At 38.8% G+C, this 26,457-nt stretch overlaps 1 protein-coding gene across 11 annotated transcripts in view; it reads left to right on the top strand.

The window, feature by feature from the left end:
• Positions 1–26,457, top strand: part of ppfia4 (PTPRF interacting protein alpha 4) — a 107,777-nt gene that overhangs the window by 45,180 nt on the left and 36,140 nt on the right. The window contains exon 1 of one of the 11 annotated variants that reach the window (XM_041782865.1): positions 12,681–12,843. The exons of the other annotated variants lie outside the window; for them this stretch is intronic. Coding sequence (XP_041638799.1) covers positions 12,781–12,843 — 63 coding nt within the window. The 5' untranslated portion in view covers positions 12,681–12,780. Of the gene's footprint in view, positions 1–12,680; positions 12,844–26,457 lie in introns of those variants that run through there. 11 annotated transcript variants of the gene reach the window in all.

Raw genomic sequence — 26,457 nt, 5'->3', positions numbered from 1 at the left:
GGTGAATGAGCAGTTTCATAAGTTTCTCTGTCTGGAAAAAGGATTTAGAATAAGAACAGGCCCAGAGCAGAATCAATGAGTGATAAGGTGCAGTGGGCAGATAGTCGGACATGAGTTTATACAAAAGAGGAAAAGGGATCATTCTGGTCATGATACAGATGCTGCAGCATGGAAGAAAGAAGGTTCTGTTTTTAACTAGATCTTTTCAGAAGCAACTTTTTGCTTTAATTGTGTAATTTATTTCTCTTTTATTTTATTCTCAATAATATTTTTCCACTTATTTCTCCCTGAGTTTTGATTTTTGGAGTTAGATATTAGTCTGAAATGGTGTTTCTAATTTCATTTTTAATCTATTCAAACTTTTTGTCTTACCAATACTGCTTACATTTCTGTTTCCTTCTCATTTTTTATAGAAAACTCAGTATCATAATGTTGTTATAGATTTCACAACAGAGTTATAGTTTTGAGGCAAAATGCAATGAAAGCAGAGGCACCTTTCAACTGAATTTTGTGTGGAAAAATTAATTTTTATCTTGAAGTCACAGGCCACTGTACTTTATAACTACATTCTTATATCACTTTATGTATTTATTTTATTGTGGACAAGGCCGCCCATGGCAGGGGATAAAGGGGAGAGCTTTCTGGGGTCCAGCCAAACTGGGGGCCCACAGAGGTCAGCAAAATTGTCCGTTGTAAAATGAAGCTGTGCTAATCTTATTTTATATTTAACCTGAATGACACCTCCTCTTATCAAAGCAACAAAAAGTAAATTTTATTTATTTATGCTGTCACAAACTCAGCCTTTTTAAAATGTTAACTCCTTTAATTAAAATACATGTGAAGGGGCACATTAAACTAAGCTATTTGGAAAGTAATGTTGTACTTCATAGCTAAGCCACGATGTGTACAAACATCAGGATTCATAAAGAGTGGCAAAAAGCAGCAAAAATAGATAAGAATTGGAAACAAAATGGGCAAGAAGTGGCAGCAATGGGTTAAAGTGTCACAATGAAGTTGCAAAACTGGGATAAAAGTGGCAAGAATCGGTTAATTTAGCAACAAGAAGTGGCTGATATGGGTGAGAAGTGGCAAAAATGGATTGAGAGTGGCAACAAGAAGTGGCTAAAATGGGTGGAAAACATTTGAATGGGTTAAAACGTAGCCCATTTTTATTATTCAAAAAGTAGTTGAAAAATTTCAACATCAGAACACTTTTGTTGTTTTGCAGACTTTGCAGATACAAAATGATGTAACTTTTAGCGAGGATACTAGCATAAACGCATTGATATCAATAAGTCACGGGGGCATTCTTTGTGGTTTTTTAGGGGCCCCGCCAATTTTGTGGGCAGGCCAGGGTACGGATAGCAGATATTTATGTGCAAGATGTTTATTTCAATCTCTTGAGGTTGCTTACCACGTTCATGTAAAGAGACTGTAGGAATGCTCGATTCCTACAGTATTTATAAATCAGTTTTCAAGTTTTGATGAAACTTTCAGCAATGACAAAGCCTGTTGACTCCAGTTTTTTAGAACCAAAAAGAGCCATGGCAGATGTTGATCTAGTTCATCACCTTTGTCTTCTTGTTTCTCTGTGTGGTGTTTAAATACAAATAAATAATGTAATGTTTAGCTTCATCATACACATCCTATTTTGAATATCATGCTGACCATTTGTGATAACCGTTCATGATATCATATGAAATAATCTCCAGACAGCATGTCACAAAGGTTCATTAATTGAGGTGGATGGAAAAAAAGGTTGACAAGATGAAAAAAACACCTGGAAGGAGGAGACATCGCCGTGTCCCTCTGCTCTCTTGCCTGCTCTACTCACTGTGACTGTCAGAGTTCAGAGCAGAGACACAGACAGACAAGTAGGCCGAAGGAGCACTTTAGCTGTAGGCTAATCAATTCATAAACCTAAAACACATCAGCATTATGAATCAAATGAAAGCATGATGCTGTGGCCTACCTTTAACTGTTGGCTTGACGGAAAAAACCTCAGACTGGAGGAATAGTAGCAGTCACTGGTTTTAGAAGCTCCTCTTCTGCTCAAAAAGTCAGTGAACTCCAAATTTTGTAGCAGCTCCAGTTAGTTAAAAATATGAATCCTATGTTGAAATCGTCAGAATAGAAATTAATTAGCTCCCTTACCAAGCAGACCAATGGATACATTTATGATGCCTTCAAGGGACAGTAAGAACAAATGTTTACATGAGTAAAGACTAAATAGAATGCAATGCTGTGTTCACACGTTACATCAAGAAAACAAAATAAATAAAACAAATCAAAGGGTGCAAATATTTTATGAGAAAAGGAATAAAAAGCCTTGGCATACATCTACAGTGTTCCTGTTAAACCAGTATCAGCAGTATTTTGTGATATTCACAAATTCAAGAAGGAATGCCTTTAGTTGTGGTTCTCATGTCCGCTTTGACTCGAGGATGAACTGATTAGATTGTAGAGGCCAAATGAACTGATTAGATTGTAGAGGCCAAAGGTCAAGACTGAACAATTTCAAACAAATGTAAAACAGGGTTAAATGATCATGTTTTTTTTGCTCCCAAGATCAACTCAACAGTGACACAATAATGCCCTTGAAATATCTTTCCTGGCTGTTATTCTTTTTCAATCCTTATAAACACAACATCACAGTATGCCCGGAAGGTACATCTTCAAATTTTGCACACAAAATTACTTTGACTCTAGACCTCTGGACCAAGATCTGATTGCCTTTTTGAGCTCCCTGGTCAAGGTCACTGGGACCTCACATTAATCCTATTCTCTCCAACATGGTACAACAAGAGAGGGGAATCTGATAACAACTGAGTTTTTAATTTTCTTTAAAAATCAATTACACTGGATTGAGTTTCATTGTAACCCTGGACTTCCTTTTTACCTAGCTGACATGAGAAAAGGACAATAACTGTACACCCTTCAGGCTTTATGCTGTCCTCTGCTTTAGAGTCATGCATTCTTTCAAATATTTTCTCTAAACAATTTCTACCCCTTCAGAGACGCTTTTACAGTGCAGGAATTTCTAGCCTCTTGTGTACATTAACTCAAACATTTTCTAAGTAATTTCAAGATGTTCAGGCCTGATCTTTTCAGGAGTTTACCTTTAATGTGTCTAACTCACAGCAGAAGATGATCAGTGTAAGAGGTGCTCTGATAACTCAAAATACTTTGGTTCCGTTGACAGGGATGGGGGGGTTGCTGAGTGAGGACGAATGTCATGTGAGCTGTCATGTTTCAGACTTTTACCTGCAGCATTCACACATCAGATCAGCCTGGCTTTAGACACATGATTAGGATGAAGTATGAAGAATATTTTTATGATCCCTCAGGGGGAATTTGCTTTACAGCTAGAGGTACCATACAAACCATTTCACAAACAGAACAAAGTTCAGACACATAGAACAAAATAACACAAGAAAACACAATAAAGATCAAAGATAAAATAAACATTACAGTGAGCTATTCAAAAGGCTAATGGCAGTCAGGAAGGACATGTCTATAGCTACATGGAGCAGCAAGAACTCCTTAAAAAGTGGATGGTTTGGTTCATCCTGGATCGACTGGGCCTTTTTAAGAGTTCTTAGTGTGAATAAATTAGTCAGATCAATCAGAGTAGTGCCTCTATTTTGCAGCAAATTTTGACCAAGCCCAACAGCCAGTTCTGGAAGTGGTAACCAGCAGAAGGACAAATTGAAAATGGTCAGTGAGCTCGTATCTGAATATGTTTAAAATTTGTCCTAGCTCTGTTTTGTGATTGTTTGCTTTTAGCCCATTTGTAATTTATTTTAAAGCTGTTATTGCTGTCTCATAAATAACCTGCAAAAATGTCAATGATAACCAATATTTTGTTATTTATGTGTTTGCAGATACCCAGGGAAATTACAATAAAGTGAATCTTGAAATTCCTGTTCAGTTAGTTTGTATTAGAATCATAGAAGCAAATAAAAGAGAATGTTTGAATAGACTCAACAAAACAAGAATTAAACATTTTCATTAAAGCACTGTCTGCATCAAAATTACGAAGCTCATGAGAAAATACAGTCTGTGGTTAACATTCTTACAGATAGCATGCTAAACTAAGGCCTTGTCCACACGGAGATGAAAACATTTTTTTTCCGTTTTGTTTTGAAAATGTTTTCCATAAACACAGGATTGTTTAAGGAAATGTCCACATAAGCTCAGAACTACTGAAAACGCTGTAGTATATATACCAAGTCTGTAAGTGGTGCTGTAATGCTGCCACGGAAATGCAGCAATTACTAAGCATGCATATAAAGCACAAACACAACCCTGTAATCGGCCATTGTTGTTTTGGCTGGACCTGTGCATGCTATGCTATGTATGACGTAATCATTCCAATAAAGATGCGGTTGGCCGTCCACACGGAAACAAAACGGTAGGTGTATACAGATTTGTTCACTCTGGGACCCAGTTTCAAAAAGTAGCATTTACAGCCTCCCAAAATGCCATTTCTGTGTGGGTGGCATGCCGATACAACAAAATCCTTTTTTTGCATATGCTCCTGAATTCATTTCCGTGTGGACGGGGTCTAACTTTATCTGCTTCTCCAGGAGAACAGTAGGGAGCTACAAAGTGGCCTCTACAGTCAATACAAAGCTTCAAAGAAGAGGAGAAATAGAAGAAAACTGCTGCCTTTCAATGAAATCTTTTAAAACCCTGCCGTGATCAGGGTCATCGTTTTAAAGACAGGATCATGACCAGGCAGGTCAAAACTGGGTGAACAGATTCAATGGTGATTTAAACATGCAGCTCACACTGATAATGTTTGGGAAATGGTCAGGAGTGGAGTGTGTATGTGAGAGGAGCTACACTTTAATGGTAAGCTGTTGTTTCCTTAGCTGTAAATAATGAAGTGAGGTCAAGAGCCTGAATTTATCAGTGACTGTTGCTGAGGTTTACATCTAACTGACATTAGAAAGCATTTCCTGCTGCTCTCTGTGTTATTTTGTGTTTGTATGTTTTCAGCAAGAGAAGGGCAGAGGTATTGGATGAAGGACAGGACAGTAGCATGGCGCCTCACTCTAGGCACAGTCAGAGGTGCATGATGTGTCTCTGTCATTACTGTTGCAGTTACTGTACACTAACTGTAGACACACACACACAGTAGTGTAGAGTTACATCCTGCCTCTGCAGTTTGCTCTTTGTGAAGGGCAAGAGCAGTCTTCCCGACCTCCACGCACACACAAACACATAACACCTCGGCTACTCATTACTCTCAGCCATTTTTAGCTCCAGGAAGGATTGGGGAAGAGAAGAGATTATTGAAAATTATGCTGGATGTACCCTTGGAGCAGTTTATTTACTCAGAGTATGTAGATTAATATTAATGCTGCTGTGTTTGATTCATCTCCTGCTTTCCTCCAGAACCATGATACACTTTCATCTGCAGAGCAGAGCAGCTGGGATGGACTGAGTGTGTGTGTTTGTGTGCTCTCTTGAGGATAAGTGTGTTACTTTGTGTGTTTTCCAGCAAACCAGGCGGTGTGTTTGTTTATAGCAGGGGTGTAATCAGTACGACTTGACCAGAACAGAATTTGGTTAAGCTCTGTTTTTATGTAGACTTAATTTTTTATTCTTGATAAACAGCACATGATTAGCATCTTCTCCATGAAGGTATGAGAATAAACTATCTTTACTTAGGGAGAAAAGAAACACGAAGTTAAAGTGAGCTTCAGATTCAATGCGTATTACAAACCATTAGTGTTGTTTTGTGGCAGTAACAGACCTCCCTCTGGGCCGTCCAGGAGCAGGAGGAGGAGGACACCGTGGAGGGAGGTAAACTGAGTGATGAGGACAGCAGGAGAGAGAGAGGCCAAGCTGACACAGGTGCTTTAGACAGGGCCAGAAGGGAGGAAGTGACAGAGAAGGAAAACAAATGAGGAGAACAGAAGGACAAGGAGGATCAGGAGAATGAGGAGAGAAAGAAGGAGGTGACCTAGAACTAGAAGGGGATCATCATGTCTGGTGTCTTGATGGCAGACGGGAAAAGGTTCTCATTTAAAGTTCATATTTCATGTGATTATTTAAGGTCTTTAAAAAAAGATTTCAAGTGTAAACTTTTGCCCCTGAATTTTGCCTCTCAGACTGCACACAAGCTGCATCCCCATAAACTAGAAAAACAGACTTGATTAATGACTTTCACTCTCACCCTAAAGGGACTCTTTGCAGACTATCTAACTAGTTTGGGATTTAACAGTACCTTTTATGTCTGCCAATTTTCTCCTGTTGAAATGTTTGTTTTTTGGGGGGAGGGGGGCATTTTTGTGCTTTTATTAGATAGAGGAGAGCAGTGGATATAGTTGGAAGCAGGGTCAAGAGTGGGGGAGAGACATGCGGTAAAGGGCCTCAGGCTGGATTCGAACCTGGGCTGCCCGTGTACATGGGGAGTGCCTTTAACCACTAGGCCACCTGCTCCCCTTCTGTTGAAGTGTTTTTAACAAACATCTCATCCTGTTTCCTTCTGACACGAACAAATCACTCATCAAAGATCCTGACGGTCGCTGTGATTTCAAGCATCAACAAGAAATAGCCAATCATAATGTCGATGCTCTTGTTTGCTTTTGTAGGTCGTACAGAGCCATCAGTATAATATCAATCTGTTTCATAAATACATATTACCCCTCTCCCTGAGCCCCTGTTAGCTACCCTATTAGTTGTTGTTTAAAATAGCACATGTTCTACATTTTTGTTACTTTTTACTTGCTAAGTAAATTGATGAAAACAAGAATCTGATAAAGTTGCTGCTACAGCTACATCAGAGCTAATCGCTTCACCAGCAGTCATTGTTTACAGGCTTAACTTCTTGTTCTCCTGAAATGACAGATTGGTCCATTAATTCTGGCTCAAATGATTCAGATTCCATCTTTGGAAGACTGATCTGCCTGATTACATACAGATGAAGATGAAATTATCAGACCCCCTATGAAAATTTCCGTTTTCCCAAGTATTTGAAGGAATTATTAATACAGCTTTTATTTTTGGATGCTTACATTATTTTATTTTGGAGACAGAAACCAAAAACTACCAGGGTCTAAATGATTATTCACCAGATTCTAATAGTCAGTTGTGTCTCCTTTTTGCTGGATAACAGCCTGCAATTGTTCGTTGTCGGTTTTTAGCCGCTGTTGCTAACTGTGAGAATGGCACTCTTCACCACTTTTGATTGGATTAAAATATCTTGAAAACCGCTGAAACAGTTGCTGTGATTTGTTACACACAGTCATGGTTTGAAAACCAACAAAGCCTTTGGTGTCTAACATTTATTTTTATTACTTACCAAAGTCTGAAGGCCACTTTTAACAGCTTTTCCACCTCATTCATGAAACAGTGGTTCACTGTTTAGAAAATCCGCCTTAAGGAGTGCTCTTGGAGAAGTGATCAATGGACAGAGCTTAGCTGTGGATTTCTTCCTTACATCTTTTGTTATTGTTTGATTGAGAGCCAACTGGCCGCAGAATTTACATAGTGGGGACACAATGTGTATTTGTTGTAGATGTTCGATTCATTGTGCCAGCTTTCTTCTCTTTACTAATTTTATATAATGTGTTTGTGGGTGTAGCTGTGTTTGTGTGCTGCATTTGACAGTGGGGATGGTGGGATGGGGGGTGCCCTCTGCTTCATGTTATGCTATGATGTAAAATGGCTGCTCTCCGTCGAGGGAAGGTTCAGCTGAGATTAGCAACGCTTGAGAAAAAAGAGAGGGAAGAGAGGAAGAGAGAGAGAGAGAGAGAGTGAGGGAGAACAAGGATGAGAGAGGGAGTGTGAAAGAAATCATCAAGTGTAGTTAGGCTGCAGGAAGAGGAGACAGACTGAGGAGAGCAAAGTGTGAGAGAGGCTGTCAGATGAAAAACAAGAGTTTTTCTTCTTCTGCTGAAAACACTGCTTTGAATGTGTCAGGTTTTTGGTGTTTTTGTCAGTTGGGCTGATGAGCACGTGTGCTTTGTGATATCTTTCGGTGTCTGTGTGTTTAGTGCTGTCAGTGTGTCTGACAGTAAATCAGGCTCTGTCGAGACTGGCTCCCACTGGTTTTAGGCACAAGAAGTTGTCTGGAAATAAAAATCCTAACCTGTGTGTAACTATGCTCTTTTTTAACCTGCCTCTACGCATTCTTTCCTCTAAATGTCCACTAAAGTCATTATTACTGAGTATTTTACAGTGCAAGACCCCTGACCCCACTAGACAGGTGCATCACCCTCCTAACACTCCTATCTTACTTGTTAAACGATGACTGTTTGGCACTTTTATTCGTAATACCTCATGTTGCCAGTAGGGGTCTCTGTCTCACTATTTACCCCAGTAGCAGTCATGGTGTGTTTAGTTCACTGGATTTAAATTTGAGTCTGCAGTGAGCTGCTCTCAGTTAATGCTACCACTCCTGCTGCATCACCACAACAGCTGTTTTAATGTTTGTGGACTCGTCTGTCTCATTGATTCATCGAACTGCTCCACTTCTCTCATGTGAGCCCTGTTTCCTTGGCGACCAGGTGACAGCATGCAGACCTGTATACAGGAGCCATTTTCTTTCTTTTCTCTACATCAGTGTCACTCCCAGCTCTTATGATGTTGTCTCCTACTAGCTGAGAGGAACAATAAATGAATTTTACATAATAAAACAGGGAATATTAATAGTGTTGAATTTACCAGGACAACTGACTGTTAATCACTTATAAAACAGTTACTCCACAATAAAGAACTTTATACTCACTGACATAAATCACTAGATGTGCTGTTTCTTTGCAGAAAAGGATTGAAGGTCAGCTTTGTATGCCAACTAATGTTAACTCTTGAGTTAAACTCACTGGACCTAAAAAAAAAGTTCAAAGAGCTTTCATTGAAGATACAAGTACTGTTACTGACATTAAGCTAAAGAAATGTATCATATAAACTACAAGGGTATGAAAAATTACACAATGGGATAAGAGGAGCTAAACTTAATATCTTACTATGTATTCACAGAAGAGATTAAGACTTATTGAATGGCCAGTCAGGTGCTAGATTTAGTCCAATCCAAGGAAAAAAATGGAAGAAGACAAGCATCCATCTCTGCAGTGCTATCTCACCATGACATTTGCAATTTTGGATGAAAGCTGAAGACGTGACTTTCAATTAGTTATTAGTTTTTCAGGGCCAATACTGATAGCAATTATTAGCATAGCATGTGACCGATAACCAATATATGGAATTGATATGCACTTCTTTTGCCAAACAGAATGTATTTAATGTGACAAAATTAAAACTGCATGTTAAAAACTCGGGACTATGTCGCTGTGTAAACAGTAAACGGACTTGATCCCGTAGAGCATTTCTAGTCTTCTGACTATTCAAAGCATTTTTACACCACAGGTCACTCCCACCCATTCACACCCTATCACTACATTCACTCCACATTCACACACTGATGGCAGCGGTTGCTATGGAGAATTAACCATCAGTGTTGGCTAATCCCTTTCAAAGGCGTTCATACACATTTCCACACCAGTGGTGAAGCAGCAAATTGGGGTTAAGTGTCTTGCCTAGGACACATCGACATGTGACAGCAGGAGCTGGGGTTCAAACCCACAACCCGCAACATTCCCATCGCGGGACAATCAAATCTACCTACTGAGCCACAGTCAAGCCAGTCAGATTATGGCGTGGGCAGGATACTAGGTGAGACTGTAGAGAGTGAAAACAAAGCCAGAGGGGAAGACATACCTTGCAGTAGAGCCAAAGTAGCACAACTGATTTGATCAATTAAAGGAAAAATGTAATGCCAATACCAATATTCAGCTAAATGCTGAATATCTGCATCTATTATTGGCCAGCCAAAAGTTAGTCTTCCTCTAATTAGTCATACCCAATGTTGGATTTTTGTTGACATCTGATATATCAGTATTTATACAGTTAACTTTAGCCGATCACAATATTTATACAGACATATAAATGTGGTTCGGACCAAAAACTTCAGTCTTTAAAACACACCTTAAGGATTAAGGATGAGCAAAAACACAAACTTCCGTCCTTACAACAGTTTAAAGCTTAATAAATAAAGAGTAAGACTTACACTGACATAGTCTGTTGGTCATGCCTCAGACTCCACAAACCTATTCCTACATGCAGCCTACGTATATGGGCTGAAACAATGGTTGTGAATATCAGCAGAAATTTTGAGATCTGCTGGTGCCAATAGTCAACTTTTTAAGCTAATATCTGGCGATACCAGGCCAATAACATTGTACATTTCTGTGTTACTTTACTTCTGACAACAGTATGAAGGACATCTAATCGAATTGAATCTGTGGCATTCTCAGCTGTCCCATCAGCCATGACAAACCTTAACTTTGGAAACAAACAGGAAGTGCTCCGAATCAGTGACCACATGGAAGACTGTGATATTCCTCAAAAGACGATCAAGAGTAGTATCATTATTTTGGCATCTCTGACTTACTTGTGAGTGGTATATTATTGTTTAACTCCAGTCAGTTTACAAAATAATCTTAATGTTCCTCAACAAGAAACTACGGAAGAGTATTGGGGCCACTGAAAAAAAAAAAATTTTGAGATGAAAATTTTTTTTTCACTTGTGAGAAAAAAGTCAGAATTCTGAGATTAAAGTCAGAATTCTGACTTTAAACTCAGAATTCTGACTTTAATCTCAGAATTCTGACTTTTTTCTTACAAGTGAAAAAAAAAAATTCGTCTCAATTTTTTTTTTTCGGTGGCCCTAATACTCTTCCGTAAGAAACAGACTAGATATAGTAACAAAAACTGTAAAAAAAAAAAAATGCCATTATAAAACAATTGTATTTATCAGTTCCAATTAGGGATGAGTATTGAAATCCGGTACCCACATAGTACTGGTACCAACACACCTGATACCTACTGTAACAGATTACATGACAGATTTTATTGCTTCCTTTTTTGTAACTCGCCAATACAAGGCAATACAGTCACTCCAAAGAAAAGGCAAAAAATACATTATGTGAAGTTACCCCTGTTTCCTTTACTCCTACATTCTATTGGTATCTTTTTTTTCTGAATTGTTTTTGACACTGAGACTGTTTTTATTTAGCAGCAGACTTTTAAACCAATTTTCTCTTAAAAGTATTGATTCTGGCACCTTTGAGGCACAGTCACCTTTGGAAAAGTGTTGCTTTAGCACTGTTATCAGAAAAAAACAATAATACCTAGCCCTAGTTCCCAGAGTTATAAACCACCTATCAGAAGATGTTAGATGATAATTATTAAAAGGTTCCCAACTGTTATTTCCATAATAATCTCTCTCTCTCTCGCTCTCTTTTTTAAGTTTTTTTTTTTTTTTTTTTTGGTCTTTTGGTCATCAAATTTACTTGTACCTGATGCACAGCTTCATAACACCTACAGTGTCATTAGCTAAAGTTAGCTGCTGAAACATCAGTAGGACAAACCTTATTGAAATTCAAAAATTTTAGCATTTCAGAGGGCACTCTAGTGACAAAATATTGCTCTTTATAGTAGAAGAAAAATTACAAGGGACAGATTTAAACATCAGTAGTCAAAACTAGAGCAGCGGTGCTCTACTTGTCCTGACTGCCGTCCTTTATATGTGAAAATCTTCAAAAGATTGAACAAATCCCATGATGCCAGTAAAAAACTGTTGAGGTTTTCATTAATATTTGTACTTTTAAGATTACCAGATCCCCCATGTGACATCAGGAGTGTTTTTTTTTTTCTCTGGGTTAAAACTACAGAAGAGATTATACAACTCTTTATGAAATGTGTTTTGCTCAACATGAAAGAAAATTGTTTTGAGAGGTATTGAGAGTATTTTACATTAATAATCATATTACCTTTATATGCGACAGAAACACTGTTACAATAAAAATTAAAGATATAACCCCATCTAGAGCTACATTTCTTCATTTTAGTCTTCAGATGTTCTGTGTTGTGGTGAATTTTAAGTGTTTCTTTGCACCCCAAAGGGGTCAAGATCAGGAGTCAAAAGACACTGATTGTAGTGCAGACGGTATCAACAATACTTAGCTGATTTATACCTGATAATTTCTCTCTAAAAGCTCTGGTTTCAGACCCCAGTCAAGTGCATGCACTGTGAAATTTTGCTGAGAGAGGAGGGACGAACCAGGCTGCCATTTATAAATAGAAAGAATCAGCACGCACAATGTCACGCTGCAGGAAAATGGGTCTCTTGAAAATAGTGTTGAGTAAGCAGTGACTGGAGTTCTTATTAGGAGGAAATAGAGCGTTTAATTTCATGCTAATTTTCAGCATTAGTTCCAAATGGGACTTAAAGACTCCCACTGAGTGCCTTCACTTCCATTTACCTGTGTGTGTATGTGTGAGCGTGTGTGTGCTGATAATATAAAGAACAGGTGGTGCTAGCCCCCCAGCAGTCCTGCCACTTTCCTCCTCCATCAGCTGATCACATCCGTCTCCTCCTCCTCCTCTTTGCATCCTTTGTGTCTCCTGCTCCTTCTGATCAAAATCATCCCTCAATCTCTGCTCTCCCCCTCTTTTTTCCTGCCTCTTCCTGATTATTCCTCTTCCTGCTTTCTCTCTCTCCTCCTCATTCTCGCTGTCTCTCGTCCCGGCTGTAGTTAGAACAGGCTGACTAGCAGAGTGCTGTTTGTCCCAGTGGAGGGCAGAGGGAGCAGCACAGGAGTCTCTGCTACACTCAGAAGAAACCAAACCTCGTTTTCTGTTTCTATTCTATCTCTCTTTTTATGGGGGGTGAGTCTGAGCGATCTGATATGTATAACCTTCACCATGAACCCAACAGTGAAGCTCCACCTTCAGAATGGGACCCACTTTAACACCTACATGTACCAGGTAGGGATTCTGCAGCTGCGGATGTTGCGTCTGTAGCTCAGATATCTCTTTCTTTCTCTCTGATCTCCACATGTCCTTGCCTGAGTATTGATTTCAGTGCTGATGACTCTTTTCTAGGGTTGAGAAATGGCCTCCTTCCCTCCTCCTCCTCCTCCTCCTCCTCCTTCTTCTTCCGTTTTGCAGACAGAACTTAATCAAACTACCAGGAATGATTGATACTTATTGGTTGCATATTGGTTAAGAATTGTGGCCACACCTCCTCTAAAGCTCTCCACTCTGAGTTACATCTTCCATTAGCTCAAGAAAAAATTAAATAAATATCCCTCATCCACTTATTGAAGATGCTCTCTGACTTCTGTGCATGCATGTCTTGTTGTATGTTTGTATCGGCATGCATGCAAGAGTCAGCATCAACAAAAACTCTTTGTGTTTGTCCTCTCACCCAAGAAGAGGAAGTATTCCCCTCTCTTGCTTCCCTCATCTCCCTCTTCCTTGTGCTGCAGGTTTTTTTTTTTTTTTTTTTTTTTTGCTTTAATGAAGAAAACTGGAAAGCATGAATGGATGCTATTCTGGGCTCGGGCCTTCAGTTGGCACAGAGGGGGAGAAAGAAGGCTGGTCATCTTGAAAGGGTTTGACACCTCGTTTGGAAGTACAATAAAGACAGATGGTTGACGAGTCAGATAGGAACTCTTTTCTAACTGAAAATAAAGCTTGTGTTTGGGGTGTTAAATGGCTTCTGATGGTATATATATTTGACGGAATTTGGTTTATTTGTATTCCTAAAAAGTGTTAAGACCTCCTTATGAGGCACTTGTGCTTCTAACATCATTTCAAAACACTCCAATCCCAAAAGTCTAGTTCAGGCAGGTACCGATCTCACACTTGACATTCACTGTTCCTCATAATCACCGGCATCCTCTCACTTAAGCTGCAAGATTTCTGGTCTTTCCCTCTGCTCTCCGTCATTGCCAGGGCTGCTCCACACTAGAGATGTTCCTAGACAAATTATTATACATCCGATTACTACAAATTATAATTTCATTAAGCCATCTAGTCTAATGTCAAGTCAACACATTCTATAAAGCAATGAGTGAATGGGATTGAAAATTTGTTTATGAATTTTCACTGATATTTTTGGTAATGTTCTTGGAAATTTAGTTTTGTAAATCTCTAGTAATTTTAATGGAAAATTTCCAATAAAATCTGTTTTATTTTTGCCAAATTCAATTTTTTTTATTACATTTTTTACCTTTACACTAATTTTACCGTCAGATATCAGATATTTACTGAATGTATTGACAGGCTGCAGGTTGGATAACCTTGATATAAACTAATGGTACTCAAGTTAACAGTCAAATATTCCCAACATTAAACGATATTAATTTAACATTGTAAGAGTTTGAGTACATCCATAATGCATTGTTCAACTCCTATCTGAAACTGCCTCCCCCTCATCTCTCTCTCCACCCACTGCGGTCTATCTGTATCTCTCATATCAGAACTATACATTAGATATAGTCACGTATTGGCTTGTTAACCAACCTACAGCACCTACAAAATCAATGAAGGGATTTGTGCATTATTTTATGAATGAACCTTTAAGCAGATATTAGAGGAGGAGGCCATTTCAACAACTATACACTCACTCTGAAGGTCTATGTGTAATAAGTGGTCGAGCGAGAAATGGAGAGAGAGGTGAAGCCGTGTAGAATGGGTATTTGGAGCTGACATCATATAGACTACACTACCTAGGCTATGTGATGTTAGCCTTCCAAAGCTTTTTATAAATAAACACAAACCAGCAAAAGGAAGCGCTGTCCTGTCAGTGTGAACACAGAGCTCAAAACAACAAACCGGGAGCTGTTTTCACTCTTGGTTTTGCACTGCTAACCAATTTCAAGAGAAGGAAGTTGGTTTTACAGAATGAGGCTAAATTTAGCAGCGTTAGCACAACTGGCCTTGCATTGTGTTCGCAGGTTAACACCCACTTTCCTGTGCTTTCTTTGTGGACCCCAGGAAGAGTAGTTGCTACTTAAGTAGTGGCTAATAGGGATCCAAATAAATAAATAAGTAAATAAAAGAAAACTGTCACTCATTGCTTTGGTTATGTGTGTATAACCTAACGGCCTAAGTACAACTTAATCACAATTTAATAGATCAAAACAGTGCCAAACTACACTGTTCCTACGAGAAGCTATTGATGCTATCAGTTCACTGTTGTTTACATCAGATTATAGGGTGTTGTTGCAGCAAGGTACTAGTCATAAAGCACATTTACATCAAAACCCAGGTCAGTAAAAATCTAGTTTGGTATTTTTCAAATCCCCAGAAAATCAGTAACATTTTAGCTTATAAATACTGCTATCAAGTCTCACAGGCTCAGTGATGTATCATCATTTTATTATGTCACCAATGTAAAAATTCACCAGACTCTGCCTGCCAGTAGAGTGTGCTTACACCTCTGGCTTCGGCTGCTCCAGGACAATATTGTTCTTCATCTACTCAGATATATGCTGAAAAGTGCTCCCAAACTTTGTAGTAAGTCCCATTAGTTAAAAATACCAATCCACTGTAGAAACCTGTGGTGGAATCAGTTGAATTGAGGTTAATTAGTGAATTTAATGAGCTGAAAGGTGGTTATATATGATGCATTCAAGTACCCTCAGTAAATTAGATGACTGTATCTTCTGTGTCATTGTGTGTTCATTTTGGAGGTTTGATATATCCCAACATTCCTCCAATTTTTGCATTCTAATACTCTGCAAAAAGGTTGGTGCCATAAACACCACACTCAAACTTTGATTTACTGCTGATTCTAAAAAACAATTAAAAATGAAAGTTATTTGACTGAATAGTACACCAAAGATACATACCCTATAATGGTTGAAGTGTTTCAGGAAAGAGTTCACAGCTGTATTGGCTTCATTGAGTCTTTATCCCCTTTGGTGGTTCTCATGGCTCTAAGTGATACTGCAGGAATACACTAACTGTAAAAATTTACCCTGTAAAAAGATGGAAATCACTGATTAGATGCAAAGTATGTTTGCTGCTCAAAAACTTCCTTTCCCTGGTGCAAGTGTTGCTATAGCAATGGTTGCAGCGTGCGGGGTGTTGTCATGGCAACATATTACTCACTGCCTGCTTGGGACCAACACCTAGGCGAGGTGTTGTGGCAGTGCTGCTGGTGTGTGTGTCACAGTTCTCACCTGTATGTCTGCATTGACTAAGATTGTCAGAGGAAGGTCGAGCCCACCTCTCTCTCTCTCTCTCTCTCTCTCTCTCTCTCTCTCTCTCTTTCTCGCTCTCTCTCTCTCTCTCTCTGCGCAGTGGTGAAGAGTTACAGAGCGCTGATATCTGAGTCCCCCTAGGGACTCACTCGTTCTCCAGTCCCAGACTCGGCATTCGTCTCCAGCGTGGCACTCCTAAGTGAATTACGGCGATTTACATCAGAGTTAATTTAGTGTCTTTTGGAGCGTGTGGAGTGAAAGGAGCTCAGTCTTTATAAACGATCACTGATGAGGCATCTCCTTCTCTGCCTCTGCACAGCAAACTGACATTTCTGTAGCTTTACTGCTGAACTCGGAGATTCCTATCTCACATTTGCTCTGAAGGACATTCTTTTATGATGGTTCAAACTTGCTACGCTGTATTCTCTTCACAGTGGTCAGAATATGCATGAGAGATACTTTAGTGAAGGTTTAAATTCAGTGTCCTTTTCTTTGACATATTTACTGAATGAAATCAAACTTATCAGGTATGTGACTTGGCTGCAGGCAGAAGTAACCAGCTTCCATTTATGTGCTCAAAAAAAGCACCAAATCAAGTTGCCTTCAGCTTTCAGATCAAATTGCAAAAGTCTCCTTTTAATGCACCAAAGTGTAACTTTGCACATGATGTTCCTCTGTCTGCAAACATCTTCACGTCTGCAATAATGACACTAGTTTCATTAGTTAGTCTTGTTTGCAGTGCCTTACTTTCCTGCTTAGTCACATATTTTCCTCTCTTCCTTGCACCGGATGCTTGCAGAAAGAATGCCTCACCTCTCAGTTCTTAAGCTTTAGCCAACATCGATTTATATCCACTCTTGCCTCAGTCTGCTGTCTTGTTATTCTTCCCACTCATAGCAAAAGTTGTACAAACACGTTGTTTCTCAGTTCAGTCATTTTTAAAGGTTTTATCCACTTTATCTGTAATCTTTCATACATCCCTGAGTTGTTTGTCAATGGAGCAAGGTAATACAGGGCTCCATGACCTCACCTTGCTGTTTCTAAATCTACTTCTCTTAGTCATTTCCTATTTTTTCCTGAATGACCTTCAGCAGCCTGCAGAGAATAGATGTAAACTTGTTTCATTTCACTTGGAGTTAGACTGTGGCTAAAAGGAAGAAGTTGTGAAAGCAAGTTTGTGGTGAATAGGACAGACAGACTGCTGCTAAAGAGGTAAATGTTAAGTTTTTGTGTTAATGTGAATAATTCAGTTCATAATGGGAAGTTAAAAACATTTCACAAGATGACACATTAAGGAAAAAACAACAGATCAACCACTCATTCGTATGAACTAAAACTTTACTTTTTTGCTTCCATGGGGTTGTACTACAAAGCAGCTTAACAAAGCAAGATATAGTGATCAGTGCCTCAAAGTTCTTACTGTACAGTGCATTAAGAGTATTCAGACCACCTTCACTAGTTCAATTTTATTTTCAGCCTGATGCTACATTTTAAAAAACATTTTTATTCTCATTGATGAACATAAATTAATGAAAACAGAATTTTTTCAATGAATCTCTTTCTCTCTGAACACTTTACCAGATGTATGCCACCTTCAGTAAGAGTCAGTGACAAGCACACTTCAATTGCTGGCTATAATAAACAGTTATAGAACTAAAAATGTTACACATCAAGTGTTTGGGAGGGGAAAATGCCGTAATATACAAAAAAAATCCTTTTTGTTTGAAATGTCTCAGTTTAAACAAAACTGTTCTCTGGATCTTCAATCTCTCCACTTGAATTAGAATACAGTACTACTGCTGGTTTTCTTTAAAGATAAAACCTTAAAATAAATACAGAACTAGTCTAGATCCTAGATCTCTGGACTTATAAAATATGTTTTAATCCTGTACAAAATTAAGAGTTCTTTTGCAATGGGGAGCATACCTTGCATAAAATCGCTGTTTAAGGAGATGTTGCACATCATTGATGATGATGATTTTTTGAGAAATTAAGTCACACTTTTGACTGCTTTAGTCTGTTTTTGTGACTGTCATTTTAACCTCCCCAGTTTCTCTGTTCTTGTTTGTGCTGACTTTTTTTCAAGGTATGTGGAAGTAAGGCATCAATAAGGGAATCATTATGGTTAAATGTAAATGATGTCCATGGATTGAACAGTTGGAACTAGTTCTCAACTGAAACTGGTTCTCAATTCCCATCCCTATTGCTGAGATGTTTCTACACCTTGATTTGAGTGGTAAATTAAATTGATTGGACATGATTTAGAAAGGCTCACACCTCCCTATAGAAGGCCTCACAGCTGAGAATGCATATCAGAGCAAAAACCAAGCTGTGAGGTCAAAGGAACTGCCTGCAGAGCTCAGAGACAGGATTGTGGCAAGGCACAGATCTGGGGAAGGTTACAAACAAATTCTGTTGCACTGAAGATTTCCAAGTGCACAGCGGTCTCCATAATAAAGAAGTTTGGCACAACCAGAACTCTTCCAAGAGCTAATCTGGCCAAACTACAAATGTTGGACAAGGGCTTTTGAAAGAGAGGTGACCAAGAACCTGATGGTCATGCTGACTGAGCTTTAGAGATCCTGAGTGGAGATGGAACAAAGTCCTAGAAGGACAACCATCGCTGCAGCCTTCCAACAATCCAGGCTTTATGGCAGAGTGGCTGGACAGAAACCTCTCCTCTGTGCAAAACACACAGAAGCCCGCTTGGCTTCATATGGAGTTTTTGCACATTCAAACTGTACTTTCGTGGGTTTTTGCACTGGATGAATTGGCATGACGTGTCTGACACTCAGTAAAAGCTGGATAGAGGTTTTAAGTTCAGTCATTAAATAAGAAGTGCAGACTGCACTGGCAATGGCTAACTTGAGGAGTATTCATGTTCTTTTACTCAGGATTCACCTGTGTTTACCTGAAGGCAACTCTTGCTGGCTGGCAGCAGAGGCGGCACATCCTTGCACATTAAGGGTTAGACAGTGATGTCACTGTCACACGGAAGTATACATTCCATTCTGTAGACATGTCTCTCTTACTCGATTGACCCTGGACTGTGATAAAGGATTCTATTGCACTCTGCTGCTCTTACACTTTGTCGTAGAGTAAATGTAGCTCGTTGGACACTACTACACTACTTGATGAAAAAATCTGCCAAGCTACTAAAAAGCTGTTTGATTCAGAATATAAAAAAACACGGCCACAAAGCTACTGAAGAATGTAGTTAAGCTACTAATGACAGTATCTGTTGTACCACTACTGGCTAACATTACATAATGAAACATGTTGGTATTAAGTCTGAAATGAAAGTATGATTTTAAATTATGCTGTCTTTGTGCTTTTTTTTCACTTAAATAGGGCTTATATTGGCATGGCTATTTATTTAGGGGGATATTTATAGCATGTGGCCGATTATCAGTATCAGTATCAGCATTTTATTTACCGATAATAATCGATTATGTTGATTAAATCAAAGGTGTGCTACTTTGGTTCCACTGCAAAGTGTGTCTTCCTCTCTGGCTTTATTTTCACTCTACCGTGTCAACAAATGTCCTGTATACAACACGGTCTGACTGGCTGGATGTCACATGTAGTACTAACCAATCAGCACTTAATCCTGAGTGCCACTGGCACATTGAGCGTAGGGCATCACTTCCTGTTTTATTTAAAAACAACAGATAACCACACGTCTGCATTTCAATGTGTAGACTGTAATACCAATGTACAGCGTAATTTACAGCCCATAATCTGTATCTCTGTAGCCTGAGAACACCGCTAACAGACAGGAAAACCTTTACAGTTATTTAACATGCTCACAATCGGACAACAAGCTGAGCAGAGGCAGTCAGAATCACTCCAACGCTGTGTGTAATAACAGCGCCTAATTGGAACAGCTGATTCAATGAAAGCAAACAGAGCTTTTAAACTTACGTTTCACCAGGATGCAGCTTTTGTCCGTTTCATCCAAAAATCCATCATAATGGGGATAATTCCACAGTGGCTTATTGTCCTCTCTGTAATCTCGCTGGCTCAACAAGCTAACTATGTGCACGTAATGGCACAGAATGTTTACCTTTCGCTGGCATGGCTCGTGACTACAAGAAGAGAGAAGGACAAACAGAGCAGATGCTTCAAGGAGCTTCTTTTTTTTCTTTCTCTCTTTTTGAGGCCACAGATGAGAGAGGAAATTTGGGATTTTTCTTTCAGTAACGGGATTACTTTTATGAAAATGCAACTAATGATGGGATTACTTGAATTATAAAACTAAGGCTTTACGTTACTCGTTACTCCAAAAAAGTAGTCTGAGTACTCTAACGGATTACTTTGTAACACGTTATCCCCAACACTGGTAGTGACCAACCAACTCGGTATGGAAGATGCTAAACTGTACGTTGGCCCTCTCGATGGGAAATTTGAGTACAAAAAGAACCCAAGACAGAACGGTCAAACAATATAAAGTATTATGCACATTCTGCAGGAAGGAGTTTCTTTTCACCAAAGTACTTCCAGCTTAAAATACCACATTAACACGAAGCATATGTTCAACGGGGATTCTGCTAGCACTCTGGCTAACGCATCACCAAGCTTGCAAAATGAAACGCGATAAATATAGATTAAAAATGAATGTTATTTAATCATGATTGATCAAAATTAATCCACAGCAACCCTGTGATTAATCTGATTAAAAATTTTAATCGTTTGACTGCACTAATTTTTATTTTTTTGATCATACAGTTTTACTTTTGCAATTTTAAGTACGTTTTGTACTACAGATTTCAATTAGCAGTCTGGTGAGCTACTAATAATCGGTATCAGCTCTGAAAACCTCAGTCCACCCCATTTTTACACATGGCACAATATCCAAACTTTTTTGTAAACGGGGCTGTATGTGCAATATTCTATGCAGATGCTTACATCATTACAATCAGGGCTGGAAAATATGAAATTTAAAGCAGCCAAACTACCTCCTCAAAATCCCATAATGCATTGCTTTGCCTTTTGCTCCAGGTGACAAATACAAATCCTCAGTCTCCTCCTGATAAGGCTGTGCAGTATCATGCAGGGAAGAGTGAACAGGAGGGCAGACAGAGCTCACGTGTGTACTGCAGGTTAGCTCCCCAAAGTGCCGACCTCTCTCCGTCACACATCAACACAAGTCTGGAGGGATGAGTAAACTCAATATAAACCTTATACATATTTTTTGGACTGCATGTATGTATGTGTATGCCTGGGAGACACTTTTTCATCCAGCTGCACTCCAATCGCTTTCCTTCTTTGCACTCACACACATGGAATTTTTTTTTTCATCCTTTAATCCCAAACTGCTTAAGGAAGCGAAGGGGAGAAATCCCTTTACAATGTCTGGGCTCAGCAGTGTTTGGTAACTATCTCACATTGTGGTTGGAGGCAGAGGAAACGCCGCTCGCTTCTCCAGACGCCCAGAACCTTCTCTCAGCTCTGTGTGATATGCTCTCTGACAGATGTCGAGGCTGTGTTGTCAAAGAGCTGCGCCTGTATCTGACTGTTGTGTGAAGTTGAATAAACATCCTGGGATTTTTTTTTTTCCAAAGCTCACATGGTTTTTGGGGGTTAGGATTGCACGGTGCACACAGTGATATCATTTGTGTGTGCGTTTCTGTGTGAGTGTGTAAAAGAGAACAAAAGCAGAAGCTGCCGGAGGGAAGGCATTACACAGACCTTCATGAGAAATTAAAAAGAAAAGTTTTTTTTTGTCAAGACAGTGATGTGTTATATTTAATATATAACACTTGTCTGCTCTGTTATATAACGCTCCTAACAGGGCTTATGTATTCATGCCTTTATCTATTCTTAGTTATTTGTCAGTGCTTGTTTCTCACATTTGTTTTTGGGTGTTTTGAGGCAGGTAAAGTGGAGACATACAGAGCTCCTGAAAGGCCGAGGGATGAGGGGATGAGGTGGCCTGTTGAGCCTTTCTGCCATGATTGAAAGAGACAGTGAGCTTGAACATCTGTTGGTGGATTTGGGCTGAGCTCCTGTCTGTTGGTGCCCCTGTGGAATAAAGGGAGGAAAAATGAACAAGCTGACCCATTTCCCCCCCCTTTTCCTCTTGATGCCCCCACCCCCCACACACACACTCATTTTCTGTTAGGAGTTCTTAATTCTTTAATTTGAAGCAGCTGTGAGGAGTTAGCATGCTATGAAACAGGCTGAAATTATTACTGATGCCTGTTTTTTGAGTTACAAAAGCAAACAAAACCATCGACATAAATATTGAAATATCTGTGTTGTTATTTTCAATGCCTGAAACTGCTGTTGTGGAGTGAGTGTCAGGTGATTACCGTAAAACACGGAATATAAGTTCCCCTGGGTATTTGAGCTGTAGTCTGTTTTTTGGAAGCTCCCGAAGGGAAAAAGGATTTAAGCTGTGTTCCTGCATGACTTTTCCATTTTGTTCAATAGAGCCCACAACGGGCAGTTTCTGTGCTGCCATGTCGCTCTTTTAGTACCATCTGTTTTAGCTTTATGGAGCGTGCACTTTGCAAGTTAAAGTGCAGGATCTGAGCTCTCTAATAGAAGTTTCTGCTATTAGAATTTTTGGAATAATATTATTTTATTTATACGTTTATTTGACAGGGGCCATGCAAAACAAAACTTTCAAGCCAGAGTTAGCGATAAAGCTAATTTTCATCTGTGGTCCCAGGGCAGGAAGATGTAAAAGATTATTATAGTTATAGATTAAAACAGCCCAGAATGTCCATTGATCTTAAAGTAATTTGCTTGAAATGTTGGAACAATTGCCATGAAATTTCCAACTATTTTCATGGAAATTTGGCAGGTATGTTTGTATATTTTGGATTGTTATTGGAACTTTTGAGGCAAATTTTTTTTAATGTATAAATTTATTTATTCATGGGAATTTTGGAAATATTCCTGGAAATTTTCAAGAATATTCTGTAATCTTTTATGGCATTTTGGAGAATGTATTTGTAATTTTCTGGCAATTTGATAAGAAATTTAGGGGAAAATTGCTTGAACATTTCCAAAAATTACATGGAATTATTAGGGAAATTTTATTGCAATGTTTAGTCTTAATGATAAAGTTTCACTGAAACATTTGGGCTCTGTTTGGCCCATGTCTTCCCCCCACACTCGGTTTCATTTTTTCCTAATCTCTCTCCATTAACCTTTTAAAAAGTTATTTTTTCCAGCACATTCTGTGTAGCGTCGGGTCGAAATGAGTAGGCCGGGGCTGATGATTTAGTGACTTTTAATGCTGTTTTTCTTCGTGATGTTAGCCAGCTGAACCAACGTAAGAGCTGGATAGAAATAAACAGCAAGAGACAAAACAAAATTCATTCGCTTAGCCTTTTCCATGAAATCAAATTTGCTTAACATGTCTCTGTACATGCACAGAAAGTTAATAAACAACATTTATATTTTGTTATACATGTATAGGTGCAATAAACTTACCTTGTTCCCAGAGGTGTCAAGTAACGAAGTACAAATACCTCATTACCCTACTTAAGTAGAAATTTTGGATATCTATACTTAACTGGAGTAATTATTTTTCAGCCGACTTATTTTACTTCTACTGCTTGCATTTTCACGCAATTATCTGTACTTTCTACTCCTTACATTTTAAAAAAAGCCTGGTTACTCCAATTTCATTTTGGCTTGTTTTCATTCTGGCTTGTCATCATTCAAAAAACACATAAAAAAACTAGAAAAGCACTCAGAGAGCGCAGACCTCCACCATTAGCCCTATCTCCCAATAGTACAGAATCCTTTAAAAAATTCTTGAAACCAGACGGTGATCCAGATCACCCCCAAAATCAAATCAGTTCTATACCATTTCTGACATTTCCTGAAAATTTCATCAAAATCCGTCCATAACTTTTTGAGTTATGTTGCTAACAATCAAACTAACTAACTAACAAACAACCCTATTGGTTTGTACGCAATCCATTGCACCTGCGCACATGACACAAATCACGTCAAGGAAAAAGCAGACGTATGTAGCCTAGTACGATGTCCATGGCAGAGACTCAAGAGAACTCAAGCGAAATGTCCCAACCAATCACCAGCGAGGAGGTTGGTAGCCAGGAAGACCAATACTTATAGGCAACTAGTCATCATATCTTCTGCTCCATAAAACACATGTTAATGCTCAGTAGTACACATATATGGTTCTTGAATGTATTTGCATTGTACTAAAATGCGTTCATTTTCAATGGGCATAAATGTGGCTGAAACAGATGCATCCCAAAGTTTTCAACATTAACATTTTAATACAACATTATAGTCAGTATTGCCTTTAGAAAAATGTTTTTTTGGGGAGGTGGGGTAGTGCACTATAGGCCCCTGTGGCACGGCCTATGCTTTGTCTTTAATGGCATTTTTTCCCACATCACTTTTACTTTTATACTTTAAGTAGTTTTGAAACCAGTACTTTTACACTTTTACTTGAGTAAAAAGCTTGAGTTGATACTTCAACTTCTACAACCCTAGTATCTATACTTCTACCTGAGTAATGAATGTGAATACTTTTGACATCTCTGCTTGTTCCCACTTTTGACTGTAGCTAAAGCCTTTATTTTGCTCTCCCCGTTAATCCTTCAGCACCTTTTCTCTCCCTTTCCTCGTTCACCTTCTGTGCCATTTCTTTTCGCCAGTTCCTGTTCATTGCATTCATACACATCCTTTCGCAATAAACTTCCAGTTTCACAGGAAGTGCTAGCACTTTCAATATAAATGTACATAATTTAATGTTAACTTTACTTTGGAGTCACATTCTGAGTGGTGAAGTGCTGCCATTAAGTGTGTACTGATGTCACAGGTTTAATTGCAGTTATGCTGGCATACATACCTTAGTCATTGTTCTGACCTGACCTCAGACCCTAAGAGTAGGCGTTCTTCTTCTGATTGTATTGACTTAAGTCCCGTCTTTAACTCCACAAACTTGTTAGTACATACAGCCACTATTAACAGTTGATATATCAGTGGTAAATATCAGCAGAAACTTTCATATCTGTTGATAACAATAACTAATTTTTAAGCAAATATCTGCCAGCACCAATATCATACCAATATCATGCAGCCCCAGTATGAAGCAGATTCAATAGCTGCACTGGTTGCTTGATTGCATGATATAATTTTTGGGGCTGGGTATTGCCACTGATTTTCTGAATCAATTCGATTTCGATTTGAGTTTGACCCCAAACTTGTTTCCTGAAAATACTATTTATTGACCAACACATTTGATCAATCAACATAATAAAGTGCAACATAGACCTAACAGTCAGTAGTAAAAGATCGATCTTTGAAAAAATGAATTGATATAAAAAATTCAAACAAAAAATTGATCTGAATCGGAAAATCAATTTTTTGAACCCAGCCTTAATAATTTTCATCATAGCCTCCAACTTTCTAAAAATAATTTTCCTTAAGACTGACTTGTTTAATCATCAGAAATGTTTGTATTCCTTTTTCTCTTGACTTGTAAATATTCAATGGTTGCCTTTGTTGAGTTTTAATCTGATCTTCTTGCTAAGATTTTTTGTTTGTTTGTTTGTTTGTTTGTTTGTTTGTAAGTTTGTTTTTCAAGTTCTCAAGTTACACCTGCTCACACCTGTCTCCTAATTGGCCCAAACAGGTGTTTTTTGGCCCATGATTTGCTGTTGGCATTAGCTCCATGTTTACTGTACTGTTGTTAAAGGGTGCTTTACAGATATGAATTTTAAAGGAGCTCTTCTTAGTCTTACCCAATGTCTGAGTATTCATGGAGGACACCAAAGTGCTGCATCATGGCTGCAGGGAGCAGCAGGACTCTTAAAAAATGTTTGTGTATAACCGTGTTTGTGTGTTTATGTGTGTGTCAATTTTGAGACGAGCAGAACGAGCATAAGCCTCTGGGTTCTGGTTTGGACTAAAGCCATGCTTACAGGAAATGCCAACAAAGCACAGAGAGACGATAAAACAACATGCACACACTCAACACACTCACACACACGCATGCACATGCACACACATGGATGTACACACTTTAGTAAACAAACAGCCATCCAATCCCTGCTCCAGTGTGATCAAACCACAGAAAATATTAAAAAGTGGAGTTGGAGCAGAAGCTATGTGAGTCATGGTCGTACACTCCAACAGCAGCACATGGATTAAGTACATGGCTGGAAGACCCAAAAATCACTCACAGAAGGACGCGGCAGCTGCAGGACAGATTGTTAAATATTAGTTTGACAATAAAGACAAAACCAGGGAATGACAATATGGTGAACTCTTAAGCCCCAGACTAGAGCAGGTGACCGAATTTATATATGGCAAGAAAGCACCTGACAGTGCACTCACTCTGTGCTGTCTCTTCATAGTGAATGACTAAGGGTCGTTTTGGGTGACTTGAAAA

Source organism: Cheilinus undulatus, linkage group 3 (genome assembly GCF_018320785.1).
Source record: "Cheilinus undulatus linkage group 3, ASM1832078v1, whole genome shotgun sequence".
In the NCBI taxonomy this organism is placed as follows: domain Eukaryota; kingdom Metazoa; phylum Chordata; class Actinopteri; order Labriformes; family Labridae; genus Cheilinus; species Cheilinus undulatus.
Note: the sequence above shows the minus strand (reverse complement) of the source record. Positions and strands in the feature narration are given on the sequence as shown.